The 14,930-nt window shown below is 44.8% G+C and overlaps 1 protein-coding gene across 1 annotated transcript in view; it reads right to left on the reverse strand.

The window, feature by feature from the left end:
* Positions 1-3,164: 3,164 nt before the first annotated feature.
* nell2b (neural EGFL like 2b) overlaps positions 3,165-14,930 on the reverse strand; it is a 100,915-nt gene continuing 89,149 nt past the window's right edge. The window contains exons 17-20 of the mRNA XM_079494019.1: positions 10,540-10,733; positions 9,471-9,647; positions 5,299-5,526; positions 3,165-3,640 (exon numbers count right to left, since the gene is read on the reverse strand). Of these exons, the coding sequence (XP_079350145.1) occupies positions 3,599-3,640; positions 5,299-5,526; positions 9,471-9,647; positions 10,540-10,733 (641 nt within the window). The 3' untranslated portion in view covers positions 3,165-3,598. The remainder of the gene's footprint in view (positions 3,641-5,298; positions 5,527-9,470; positions 9,648-10,539; positions 10,734-14,930) is intronic.

Here is a 14,930-nt window from a genome sequence, read left to right on the forward strand (position 1 = left end):
CATCATTTGTAACAGACCACCTACTAGTCGCTGGCTTACTACTTATATATGCACGTTCATGTCATGTGAGCATTCTGTATGTATTTGTCCTTTTGCATGTGCATGATGTGCATGTATAACTTGCATGTGTACGTGTGTGTACGTGTGCGCGTGTGTGTGCGTGCGTGCGTGTGTATGTGTGTACGACACGAGATAGATGCTACCCAACATTCTCAGCGTTCACCCACGCGCACACACGCCTGTGTGTGCCAGTTCTTTTCAGCGAGTCAGTAGTTCCACACTGCAGTGTGTATATCGCCGTGTTGGCAGACACCAGAGTAGCTCTAAAGAAGGTAGACTCTGATTTCACTGCAAAGGAGAGAGATCTATTCTCCACCACGTGTCCCCCATGAAGAGAAGCAGCCAATGAAGTCCTGACGTCACTCGCTCATCCCCTGGGTCACAGAAATTATCTGGAGAATAACACTGGGTCATCTTAGCCCAAAATCACACCAGTTGTAGCCTGAGCTAATGTGTTAGGTTTCTGGTCTAGAGGGGCGGGTCGCGGCAGAGATTGCCCACACCCTGATTGGATCTCACCGATCTGTCAGTCACCCCCGGCCCCTCCTCTCCCCCCCAGTGCACATCATTTGGAGCGACGCCCACCCGGAAGGGTTGACTCCCACTTCTAGACCAGAGCGGCAAATGCGTTCTTCCAGCCTTTCATTTTTTGCGCAGACGAAAATGAAAGCCTGGTACCGAGGCTACACCTTGCAACAAGACAGTTTTAAGGTCAACCACACCAATGCAACTCCCTGAAACTGCCATTGGGGATAGTGGTTGCAATGAGTTGCATGTTGCATATTGCGTGGCAATTGCGTGGCGAATCATTGGTGCAGTTTGGGCATTAGAATCGTGTCATATAAAATTGTGGTCCAAAAAAAACAGAACTACTGTCAGGGAGGTGGCTCTGTATTGTTTCCGATAGTTGTTCATATTTGATATTTGATCTGTTTCTGGCAGGCAAACAATGTGCTTAATTCGGCGGCGGTAACGTTACAGTAGCTGTTCAGTTGATGCTTCATATCCATATGAGTCAAACCTCTGTGCTCATTTGTTTAGTTTTGGAACACAGTTCTTATATGAAGCGATAGCTTACTAAACACATATATGGGAATTCAGAATGGGGAAAGAAACTGTGACCCGGGTAGGATACGTGAATTACTTCAGTGCTCTATGGGACAGCAATTTAGCAGGGAAGAGCTCTGCAGTAAAGTCTGCTCTGCCGTATAAGACACTTGTAGGTCTGCTATTTTTGGTAAGTGACTCCATGGTACGACAAATGCTGCATTCACATGGGATCAGGCAAGCGGTAGACGGCAAACAGGAAGTCATTTTAGTGGACGGGAGCAGGACGGTAAATGGAACAGGATGGCACGGCAGCCCGGAAGCCAGAACCTGCAACGGTAACGGCAGACGGCATCAATGTTAAAATATTTATACTTTTTACCGTTCTGTGCCGTCCAGCAGGGTTTGCTGTTTGCCATCTACCGCTTGCCTGATTCCATGTGAATGCAGCAGAAGTATAAATCAGGCTTAACCCTGGGCCTGCAGCGAAAATGTCCAATCTACAAGGTCACAACATGATCTTGTAAGATCAGCTATTCTCCGTGCATGGTACTCAACTCGGTATGAATCAGGCTTTAGGATATAGGGTTAGAAATGGCCCAAAAAACGATAAAAATAAAACTGTGTGCGTGCGTGCGTGTGTGCAAGAGAGAGAGGGGGCAGCCCTATCTCTGTTGTTTGTCACATTAGACATGTGACACAGAATGTGTGTCAGGCCCACAGAGAACGTGGAGTATGTTAGTGTTTACTGTATGCCGAGTGAGAGATTACAAACACAGAGACACGAGAGCCACAGTCAGATATATCACACCCGCGACTCTGCGAGAGCAGAGGATGAAACAAGATAAAAGGAAGAAAATAAACATCACATGGCTCAGACATCCGCTGCATGTGATGGAATTACTGTAATAATAATGCGAGCGAGCATGCATAAATTTTCATTCGCGCACACGCACGCACGCACGCACGCACGCACGCACGCACGCACGCACGCACACACACACCTCTCTATCTCTATACCTCAGTTTAATTCTGTTTCTAGCTCCACCCACTCATTTGCATATAGGAGTGCAGAAAGCATGGTGACAGAGGAATCAATCATTTTAATGGAAAGGCTTTTTTTTATTTCATTTCAGCACACAATACCAAGCCACTGAATAGTTGGAAACCAGGACACACAGGAAATAGAAGAGAAGGTACAGTAACAAACAACAGAAAGATTCACCAGCCTCTGGGGAATAAAAAAAGGATGATGATGAAGATGATGATGATGATGACGACCACCAGTGGTGGACAGTAATACATCTACTTAAATACTGTACTTTTTTGAGTATTTTTACTTTAGTTATTGTTGTTTTTTTGTTGCTTTTTTGGAAGCTTATGACTTTCACTATACATTTCAAAGACAAATATTGTACTTTTGACTGCTCTAGGAAGGGAACCTGAGACCGACACTTACAATAATACATAATGTATCAACCACTAAAGCACTATTTCAAAAACTATAGTTGAAATTATGAAAAAGCCAATCTACAGGTGTAACAGTGAACAAGAAGATCGGCTAGGATCACTATTTTCGAAAATCGTCAGAAGCTGAGCTTGTTTTGAATTTTCAAAATTTCAATAAGCAATACATCGATATTAAAAAAGAAAATGTACTGGCTTTGAGTACTTTTGTACTTTGTCCACCACTGCTGATGACAACGATAACACACATCAACCATATGAAGGTCTTTTTGTGTTGTTGTTGTTGTTGTTGTGAGGAATAAAAAAGAAAAAGAAAAGGGGAAGCATAAATGAGACACCAGAAGAAAATGTTCTGACACCTTAATATAATCATGCCTGTGCAGATTAGAATCAACTTCCTCGGATAAAGAAAGAAAAAAAGAAAAGAAAAGGAAAACACTTGTTTTTTTTCTCTCGTTGCCTTCGTGACAAACTCTCCCGCTGCCGAGTGCGTTTCACATTCTTCACATACAAACCCGAGCACCGTCTGCGATCAATAACCCCCCCCCCCCCCCCCCCCTTCCCCTCCCCCCAAACCCGTGCTTCACAAAACAAATAACGCAAGCCAGTAGACGACGATATCATTTCAATCCTCCCACAGTCCTGCACGTAGCCGTAATAAATAAGCTCTATTTACAATTGAAAATGCACTCTCTTTTTTTCCCCCTCTCGTCCATGGTAACGCGGACGGCTGAGTGGAGGACACCAACCAAGGACACCAACCTGTGTCACAGTCGCTCTAGTAGAGTAAAGAGTAGTAGAATGTTTTTGGTATAAACATGTATGTGAACAGAGAGAGAGAGAGAGAGAGAGAGAGAGAGAGAGAGAGAGAGAGAGAGAGAGAGAGAGAGAGAGAGAGAGAGAGAGAGAGAGAGTTGCAGTATATTTCTGGGGGGGCTAATGGTGGGGCTTTACAAAGATGGGAGATGGGGCGGTTATTTTTTCTCTTTTTGTTTTACAAACACACTTGAGGATTTTGAAGAGACTAGAGACAGAGCGGGTCCACTGAACAGCACACATGTCCATTCTGTGGGGAGAGAGAGAGAAGCAGGCAGAAAGGTACAAAACTGTCAGAGTGCTTTCAAAGTCATATTTGCTATTTTGTGTGTGTGTGTGTGTGTGTGTGTGTGTGTGTGTGTGTGTGTGTGTGTGTGTGTGTGTGTGTGTGTGTGTGTGTGTGTGTGTGTGTGTGTGTGTGTGTGTGTGTGTGTGTGCGCGTGTATGTGCATGCGTACGTGTGTGTGTGCGTACAGTATGTGCGTGCGTACGGCGACGGCGAAATTCTTCAGACAGTCTGAAAAGGCAGACTGAAGGACAGTCTATTCAATACAGTAAAATGTTTGATTGTTGCTTGATTGAATGCAAGATGTGCACAGGTGTGTACACACCTGTGCACACGCATCTATTCATGCATCTCAATCATTCCGTTTGTGCTTCCCTGCCTTACACACTTGCCTGAAATATGCTTCCAATGTTTGCTTCTGTGTCTGCATAGAGCAGTGGTTTTCAACCAGTGGTCCGGGGACCACCAGTGGTCCCTGAGGGGGTTCCAGGTGGTCCCCAGTTAAATGGAGATTGGTAACCAAATGGACCCTTATAGATCGTTAACTCTTGAGAGTGTAAATGAAACCAAATGGACCCTTACGGTAATACGGGTCCATTTGGTTTAATTTTCCACTCAAGAGTGAATTATTGTTAAACATCTGCATTACAAAGTCTACACAATTAGAAGAATTGTTATTTTATCAATGTTTGCCTGTTATCTATACTAATGGTACCACTACCAACATCAATACAGCATGGAATTGAATCTTACCCAAAGACAACAAAATATCCTTTCGTTTTAGGTCTGAGTCTTTTGTCATCAAATGGTGGTCTCACCACCATTTATTCGGCTCAAATGCCGAATAAATAATGGGCCTTGATATGAAAAGGGTTGAAAACCACTGGCATAGAGTACCGAAGTCTGACGCATCCCACCTACGTCACGTTTTTTTCCCCACATTCCGAACTCCCATAGACCTTTCCCTTCGGGATCAATAAAGTATCTATCTATCTATCTATCTATCTATCTATCTATCTATCTATCTATCTATCTATCTATCTATCTATCTATCTCTATCTATCTAGACTTGTTTGATATCGCGTCAAATAAGAACTGTGTTCCAAAAATAAACAAATGAGCACGACGGTTTGAACTGAACTGGCGGCGAGAAAATGCTAATGTTATTGCCACCGAATTAGTTACATCTTCACGAGAAACAGACTGTATCAAATATGAGTGACTGACTATCATAAGCGATACAGAGCCACCTTCCTGACAACAATTGTATGCATTTTACCAAGCATGTATCCCTGCAAATATCCTTACATACTGTATCTGGACAGTGGTGGACACTGGACAGTACTGGACCGAAAAATACATTACATTTACTTGAGTATACTGTACTGCAGTGGCTCTCAAAACACACTAGCCAAAGTGGTCAGATGGGTGACCCGCGCGCATTTTCAGAGATCCACATGCTCACAACGCCTCGCAACATGTGGATCCTGGCTTTTTATTTATCTGTCAAGGTGGGAGACGGGTCCCCTGCAGTTCAAATATGATTATTTTGAGGGGAGGCGGTCTGACAAGTCTGAGAACCACTGTGCTATAGGCTCCCCCGCCCCAACCCGGGTCATCACCTTGCACTGGCAGCGCGTGCACTCGGTGCCATGCTTGGTCCAGGTGGCCCCGCTGAAGCGGCTGGCGCCGCGCTCGTCCGTGCACGTCCTGGTGATGTCGTTGTGGACCGTGTCGGCAAGGCAGGGGTCGTCCACGCAGCGCGGGCAGCACTCGCCCTCTGGCACGGAGGTGAACTCGCAGTCAGACTGCGGGGTGCAGGACACCGGCCAGCAGTCCACCTCGCCACTCTGAGAAAAGAGTACTCACACTTAAGTAAAAGTATCAATACTGCGATGTAGAAATACTCTGGTAAAAGATCTATGAGCTTCCAAGTCCGGAATTAAAAATGTACTTGAGTGAAAGTACAAAAGTATTGGTATCAAAATGTACTTAAAGTACCAAAAGTATAGAAAGTACACATTATGCACAAGTTTTCAAATGTATAAAATGTCTAAAAATAATTTGAAAATAGCAAATTCTTATTGCACGCATGCAGCCACGCACACACGCAGCCACGCATGCCCGCACAGCGCACACACGCAACGTGTGGTGTGTGTTTGCAGGTGTTTCCTCGTGCACATGACCTATAGTGTGTAGTTCCAGATGTACTGTCTCAAAGCACATTTAAAAGGACCTCGACAACCTCAGCTCAGGGCTCTATTTTGCCAGTGATTGAGTTATCACAGACGCACGTTAAAATTGGAGCAGATGGAGGGAGGGGTGGCTGGCTTTGACAATAGCTGCTGGTTATTCTCCCCGGCGTGCCGGCCATCCATCTCTGTCTGCTTGTCACACTCCCTGGTGTCAATAAAGTAGAAGTGAAATATGAAAAGTTGAGCCGACATATGGTCGTAAATCTTGTCTCGACACCACAGGCTGCACTAAACCTCTCCCTCTGTCTATCTGTCTGTCTGTCTGTCTGTATCTGTCCCATGTTGTGTTTCTTCCTATTTATGGCCTTTTTCTGTTTTCTGTCTTCAGCCTCTCTCTCCCTCTCCTCTCCCAACCTCTCTCCTTATTGCTCGTTTGTCACCTGTTTTTTAACTGTTGATCATAAAGCTGACAAGCTGTTGATGTGTCAACAGATTGTTATGCTTTAGAAGCACATGTGTGTGTGTGTGTGTGTGCAAGCACATGCATGCATGCATGCGTGCGTGCGTGCGTGCGTGCGTGCGTGCGTGCGTGTGTGTCACGTGTGTCACGTGTGTGTGTGCGTGTGTAAAACATTTAAAAAAATGGTTAAAGGGAGGCGGACCGGCGGACATCGTCCTCACGCTCATGTCACTAGGACTCGGCCATGAGTCTAACCTCAATGTGTCTTCATGGCATTAGGCCCAAATCAGTCAAGTGAGATAGTCAGGGTACTATGGTTATGGTAATTGCCAATTAACCTAAAATTTAAAAAAAAATCTTCACATTTTCTCCTATTCGGAATCGAAATGTTACATAAATACACCTATATCATCCCGCAGAGGCAATTCCGTTTTCAGCTTCACCCAGCTGATTGATGCTCAATTTAAGTGGTCAGACTTGAGCGCAAGTGAGGGAGCAGTTAACACTTATTGTGCCCAGGATGTCCCCAGACTCCCCACACGTCTTTATAATTACACCCGTAGGAGGCCCAAGACGTCTGGAGACGTCTTTAGGTCCTTTTTAATGGTATAAAACCGGATCGCAAAAATTTTGACAGCGGTCGTTGCTTAACTCTCGCAATGGCCCGTATACATGTTTTGCGCATGCGTGCAGCCAGGGCCAGGAATCGAACCTGGGACGTTCTATTTCCCAACAGCCGATCTATAAGCTTGTAGATCTGTATTTTGCCTGTTTTTGAAATAGCTTAAGTAGTTCCTTTTTTGCCACCCTCAATACAGTAGGACAGGTACATACGTATAGGTCTCCAGAGGTTGTTTTTTCCCCTGGATAAAGACAGAGACGAGCAGGAATGTTGCCTTCTTCATTCTTGAAATATGAAAATGGTTCACTGTTGTCTGTCTTGGTCAGTTGTTTTTGTTAATTGGTCAGGTCAGCTGCTGCTCTAAACGAGAGGCTGTTATCTACAAAGGAAAGAATTGGGTACCTCCGCTCCATGCTCAATGCAAAATGTCCTCTTTGAGCTCTCTGGCTCCACTGAGCTCGCCTCAAGTCTCTTTGAGGTGTGAAAGACGTTCTGTTGTACTGAGATACCGTATTATTCCCTCAATACATTAACTAGCCTACTGTATGTACTCTTCTCCCTCTTTCAAAAAGGGACACGCACGCACGCGCGCGCACACGCACACACACACACACACACACACACACACACACACACACACACACACACACACACACACACACACACACACACACACATTCTGTCTCTTAATTAAAAAAGAGAGATAAAATTGACATCGAGGTTGGAGTTACACCTGAGGAATTCCTACTGTAATTGCACAATGAAAATAGCTGATCTACAAGCTCACGGCTACGTCTTTGTTTTGGAGTTACAGTACCCTTTTTCATAAGGCATCCAAAATTGTTCTCACAAGTATATCAATACAAACATGCGTGCGTGCGCGCACGTGTGCGTGTGCGCGCGCGTGCGTGCTTGTGTGTGTGTGTGTGTGTGTGTGTGTGTGTGTGTGTGAGCGTGTGAGCACATGTGCGAGCACATGTGCGAGCGCGTGTGTGCGCGGCCTAATGAAATCACATGGCCTGTGAAATGCCCTGTCTGAGGCTATAGGAGTGCAGAGCCGCGTAAATGAGATTTGTAGGTGCTTTATCCTTGTCACGGTGCCAGGAGTCCATGCCACTGGGACCCAGTGGGCCCTGAAACCCCACCAGTCCAAAACCCCACCATATCCCAGTGTATCCCAGCACACTCTCCCATGGCTCGTTTGTCTTGTCTTACACAGGCTCAAAGAATAGACGAGAGCGTGACCCACTTTCAGAGCTAAAACTAGGAATACCATAGACCGGTGGTTCTCGTCAAGGTACACTGTGCTGGAAATGGTGAGTGTTAATGTAAGTCCAGAGAGTGTACAAATGGAACCTAAAAGGGTTATTATTAACACAATCTGTGCAGGCAAAAAATCACAAAAGATCTTGTGAATAGCTACTGTACCCCACTGTGCCAAAACGAGATTACGAGGTTTGATTAATTGGCATTAATCCATAATTAAAAATTAAAAAATTAAAACTCACATGGTAGAACAATCTAAATGCGCCAGCCCCTCCTAGACACAGGTTTAATGTTTGTCTTTAGTTCAATGTTTGTTTTGTAATCGCCATTGACAATGAAGGGAACATTTACGTCATAATGTGCCTCATTACGCCATATTGTCTCTTTATTGTTAATGGCGTTTAATGTTTGTGTTTGCACCGTTTGTTTTACATTATCATTACATCACCTAATCAACCTTAATATATTAGCGCCCCTCACTTCACACAGGTGTGATTTTTCTGCTCAAAGTGAGACATTTCCATAATCCAACATCGCGCTGATCAAAACAACTCCGTCGCGGGTCCCCCACAGGCTAGAGGCTGCCACACTGTGGGACTACCTTTTACGCAGAGCCTCGGTTTCGATGGGCGTTGATGGGACGCTTGTTTTACAGCGCCGGCTACTAACCTACCTCAAACCCTAACCTAAACATAACCGCAAGCACGGAGCAGTGCATCCCTCACCAACCATAATCCGGTCGTTTTAACGGACCCCTCACCAACCTTAATCCGGTCGTTTTAACGGACCCCTCACCAACCTAAATCCGGTCGTTTTAACGGACCCCTCACCAACCTTAATCCGGTCGCCTGTAAAACAAGCGCCCCCTCAGTGACCATCGACTACCAGGCTCTGCGTAAAAGGTCATCCCGCCACACTGTAGTGTGGTGGGGGGGTCCACTTCCTGGTTGCCCAGGATCTCTTATTCTACTTTGGTATTTTGCGTGGCACTGGCACTGGCACTGGCACTGGCACTTTGACTGGCACTGGCCTCACGATCCCGGCTAGTATAGTGTAACGGGAGGTAATGTGTTAAGGGTACATTATGTTCCACTTACACTCGCTTGAGTTACACGTAGATAAATGAAAGCTCAGGATTTTAGAATGTATGATTGTTGTCACTATGGGGGAAAAAAAGAATAATGGGTTTTCTATCTGTGGCACCACAAAATGGCTGCCCTTGGCAAAAGCCACGTCCAGTGCTGGTCTCACCATGCACTGACACTGCTGGCAGCCCTCCAGCCAGGTGTCTCCGCTGTTGTAGGTGAGCAGGCCGCTGTGGTGCACACACTGCCCACTGACCCGGGGGTCACACTCTGGACAGCAGAACACGTCTGCCGTGGGGTTGTCACAGTCACACACCATCCTCCTGCACATCACCTGGCCCGCCTGGACGGGAGGGAGAGGGGAGAGAGAGAGACTCTGGTCACGTTACAGTGACAGCATCGACATGCAGTGGTTGTGAAAGTACGCACACTCAATGTCGTAACTCTGTCTTACTCTATGGCTCTGAGCTCTGCGACGCGTGGAGTTTGTTTAAAAAAGTCAGAGACAGGCATGCTACTACGTGGCTAATTTCTAACGTATAATGTTTTCAGACACATATTTTAGCATTCTGATTATGTTTAAAATGAGTAATACACTGTCTGAATGTCATCTTGAATGAGATTAAAAACAGAGTAGTTCTGTAATCAAAACCAGGCGTGTTTGGAGGAAAGACGCAGCTATAGGAATCAAACAGGTGAATGAAAACATCATTAATTTTGTATTAACGCGGGACTCGACACATCATCACGCATCACGATTTGGTTCAAAGGTAGTAATTCAAATTGGACTTGTATGGACTTTTGATATAAAAATACACAAAAATCGAAAATGTCCGAAAATGTTTTGGCATCTATTGTTATAGATGCCATATAGGTATACACATATGATCATCACAGATATGGACATATTATTTATACTTAAATATATTACATTATATAATATAATGTTTTACTTAAATAACAGTATCAAGTAGAATTCTACCGTCCAGAATTCTAAATGTACTTGAGTAAAAGTACAAACGTATTGGTGTCAAAATATAGACAGACAGACAGACAGACAGACAGACAGACAGACAGACAGACAGACAGACAGACAGACAGACAGACAGACAGACAGACAGACAGACAGACAGAGATTTTGTTGATTCTGTTGAAATTAAAACAAGGGACACATCCACAATATATGCCGAAGTCAAGTCCAACGTCCAATGCGTACTTTGATGATGTCTTCTTACCTGGCAGGAGCACACTGAGCAGCGGTCGCTGTCCAGCACCCAGATCTGCCCGTTGTGTTTGACCCTGTTGTCATAGTGACAGTCCCCGGAGCAGTTCCTGCCGTGAGGACAGCGGCAGTCGTAGCCGCCCTCCACGTTGATGCACACCGTGTCGTTGGCACAGCTGTGTCTGCCCGTCTCGCACTCGTCTATGTCTGGTGGAGAGAGAGATAGCGAGTTGGAGAGAGAGGCAGAGAGAGAGGCAGAGAGAGAGGGAGGGAGACAGATAGAGAGAAAAAGTGGGTGAGAGAAGGAGAGAGAGAGAGAGAGAGGGTGAGATAGCACGACGTCACGATGTACCCGTTAAGACCGGGAAAGCATCTGTGTCATGTTCGATTTGAACCAGTACTTTAACCATGCATTATTTCATACTTTGGCTATTCAAAATTAGCAGACTACGGCACAGATTTTAAAGCAAACATTTTAACCCAAATCTTTGCTTCTGGGGTTACTTGGAACGAAATATTTTTGAGATGGGGCATCCGCGGCCAAATACAATATAATTGTGGGTGTCTTTGACATGAAAACATTTGAGAACCACTGATATAAACATTATATGTCAGGAATAAACCACCTGAAATTCAGGAAATGAGAAATATACATTTTTCAGGAGATGAAGAAAACCGTATATTTTTTAAACAAAGCAATACTGCCTCATCAAAGTTGGTGACTTTATATATTGTCAATTACTTCCATGAGAGGTGGTGGAGGTGGTGGAGTTAGTTGCTTTAGCGGACAGTTTGAGGGTCCAATGAAGTTAAGAGGTTTTTTCCGAGGCATTTTCAAAACAAGTCTTTCGTCCCTCAAATTGGGGTCAGTGGCCTCATGCATGTAAAAGTGGCGGTCCTGGGCGTCCTATCACTGGCATAATAGGCAACATATTTGGTGGTGTAGGGGGAAAAAGGAGGGAGGCAAACATAAAACCCTGGGTGACTTCTGTCAGTGAAGTACATACAGGCGGATTTTGTGCAATGAATCAGTGCTTTTGCATATCATGAGAAACATGCAAAGTGCCAGCGGTGGCTTTGTTGCCATTCTTCCTGTTTTGATGTCACGTGGAGTGACATGTCACGTGGACTGTAGGAGACATCAGAGCCAGTCTCAACTGGACTGGAGGAGACATCAGAGCCAGTCTCAACTGGACTGGAGGAGACATCAGAGCCCGTCTCAACTGGGCCGGACACGGTTTTGTTTACGTCCGTTTCTCCAGGCAAATTAATGAAGGGATGCACTAGCCTGGCTCCAGCCCTGAATCGCTAGCCACGCCCATTAAGAAAATATGTTCTGGCGATTCAGGTCTGGAGTCTCTGCCTACGGCGGCGTTAGTGTCGTTCAAAAATCCTATCACAGCAGCTGATTGGCCATCAGCCCCGTCACTCGACAGCGTCAGACAACAAACATCGCTGCCCCCACTGCGGTGACTCACGACCGTATCAATCTGGCTATTAAATCGGCATATGATATAGGTTCTTTACAGAAACGACAGGTTTTTATAAACGCTATGCTAGTAGCACTCGTTGGCTGTGGTTTGTTTGGTTAGCAAATTGGTTAGCCATAGCCTCATGATTGACAACAACGTCATCTGCTTTCCTACTATTCTGATTGGTTGGTATGAACCAATCACCGAAGACTTTGACAACACCCATCCCATAAACTGCTGCCGTGGGGAGGACTTTCAGTCTGAATAATGAAGTGAAACGAAATGAAAATGTCAGGCTAGGGATGCACTGATGTTCTGATGAATATTGGTATCAGGCCATCAAAGCATTTATTTGCAAAAGCTGCCTGAAGTATAATAAACTACTGTCCATCTTTAATAGCCAGTCAAACGTTATACTGGTGCATCTCTTAGTCTAGAACAGGGGTTCTTAACCCGTGGCCATGGGTCACGACCCCCCGAGTGGTCGCAACCCATGGCCAAAGCATTCCCGGGGGTCCCCAGCCAAAAACGTTGAGAACCCATGGTCTGGAAGGTCATTGTCCACAAAATGTTGAACTATATTTTCCATTATACTGTTTCTGTGAAACATAATATTAGAAAAAAATATTTGGCTATATGAAATAAATATTATAACTGTAAAGCAATTATAATCTTCCTCTCCTCTCCTCGACAGACTGACATCAATGTGGACACTAAGCTAAGCATATTAGATGCGATGATATCAAAGATGTTCTGTCTGCTATTGATTTGAGTGTCTGACAAGCTGGAAACACACATATACATGCGCACGCACGCACACACGCGCACACGCACACGCACACACACGCACACACACACACACACACACACACACACACACACACACACACACACACACACACACACACACACACACACACACACACATATTATGAATCATTCAGTTTGGTCTTTTCACAAAGACATGGCATTTACACCAAATCCATAACAGTGAAATATTGAGTTGATTCTGGCTGCATGTATAGGAAGAGGCAATGTCTCTGGCTTTTAGGTCCAATAGTGGTCGTGGCCCACCCATCTGACCACTTAACCCGGTAGCCAAATCTGCGTGCATTTTCCACCAGAACCACTATCTGGTATACAGTAGGCCTATTTACAAAAAAATCACACCCGTGTGAAGTGAGGGGACTGGGGAGCTAATATTAAAGTCTAACTCATGTTGATTAGGTGATGTAATGGTGATGTAAAACAAACAGTGACAAAACAAACATTAAATTCTCTTTATTGTTAATGGCATTTAATGTTTGTGTTAGGGACTGAAGCGTCTGAAGTGAGTGGTGCTGTACTGTACTGTACTGTACTGTACTGTACTGTACTGTACTGTACTGTACTGTACTGTACTGTACTGCAGTGTTTCCCAACCTTTTTTGTCCCAGGGCACACTTTTCATAGCCTAAAAATCTCGGGGCACACCTAGATATACGGGGTGTGCATGTGTGTGTGTGTGTATATATATATATATACATTTTCTTACATTTCTGAGGGTTTAACATTGTAAGTACAAATAAAAGCTGTGCATTCTTATGCACTTTCATAGTTTAACATTTTAATTATTTTTATTATACATAGTAACTATGGATTATAAACCAGTAGGCCTACACATAAAAGTAAAGTTGTGAAGCACAACAGGATTTAATTTCTTTCTGACCACATCATCTTGGTTTCTATTCCTTATTTATAACTTTAGTTAATGTTCTATTCAGATATTATTCAATGCATCCTGTCTAAGTCCAGCCTACTCAAACTATTATTATTATTATATCCGGAATCCCCCACGCACGCACACACACACACACACACACACACACACACACACACACACACACACACACACACACACACACACACGCGCGCAACAATCCTCTGTGGATATCTGATATGCATTGCAACGTTAGCTTGCTAGCCTAGCTATATTGTGTTTACTGTCGATAGCTTTAGCTAGTTAGCTTATCGCTAACATGATGACAGTAGCAACAAGTAGGATGTAATTGTATGCGGGCTTTATTGGCAACTTTAGCTCTCCGTGTACATCGGATTCTTTATCTTACATAAAGAAATACGAGCGACCTTGGTTAAAGAAGTTAAGAACACAACAGGGGGACAGAACTAGCCTGGCTAATAAGCCAGACTAATATCACACAACACTGTCGCGGTATATTAGTCTGGGCTGGCTCCACTTGGATTTCATTTCCCGGGGGGCGGGTTCAAACATTTTCTCTTTGACGCAATTGGTCAGAGCTACTGTCAGTCAAAAGTCTCAAGCATTGAACGTCACTGTACCAAAGCCCGCCCATATTGCATACCGTGTCCCGATTGGTCCGACCTGTTCTCGGTTGTAGGAAAGAGGCGTGCTACTGAGCCTCGCCAGACCGTAATCCGCTGGTAGGCAATTTTTTTTTGCCAACGGCTGATTCGGTCTGGTTTATTAACCAGGCTAGGACAGAACGACACAGTGACTGTACTGTCTGTGTGAGCCATAGAGTATGGGTGTGAGCGGTGCGCTGCGCTCTGAGAGTCAGGAGGAGGACTCGGTCCCTCCCCTCCCTCAAGGCTCAGAAGGGAGGGGGTTGTGCTCAATGTGCTGTTTGTGTGTGTGTGTATTCTTCCGTCGTTGACTCGTTGTTGTTGTCGCACGTCTAATTAGACGTGTGACAACAACGACGCAACAATAGGAATCCTGCAGCTTTCGGGGGAGGGTTAGTGTTATTTTCGGTCAAATCAGGCGGCACACCTGGACACATCAAACGGCACAGTAAAGTGCCGCGGCACACAGGTTGGGAAACACTGCTGTACTGTACTGTACTGTACTGTACTGTACTGTACTGTACTGTACTGTACTGTACTGTACTGTACTGTACTGTACTGTACTGTA

The sequence above is a fragment of the Electrona antarctica genome (genome assembly GCF_951216825.1).
Source record: "Electrona antarctica genome assembly, chromosome: 23".
Classification (NCBI taxonomy): Eukaryota; Metazoa; Chordata; class Actinopteri; order Myctophiformes; family Myctophidae; genus Electrona; species Electrona antarctica.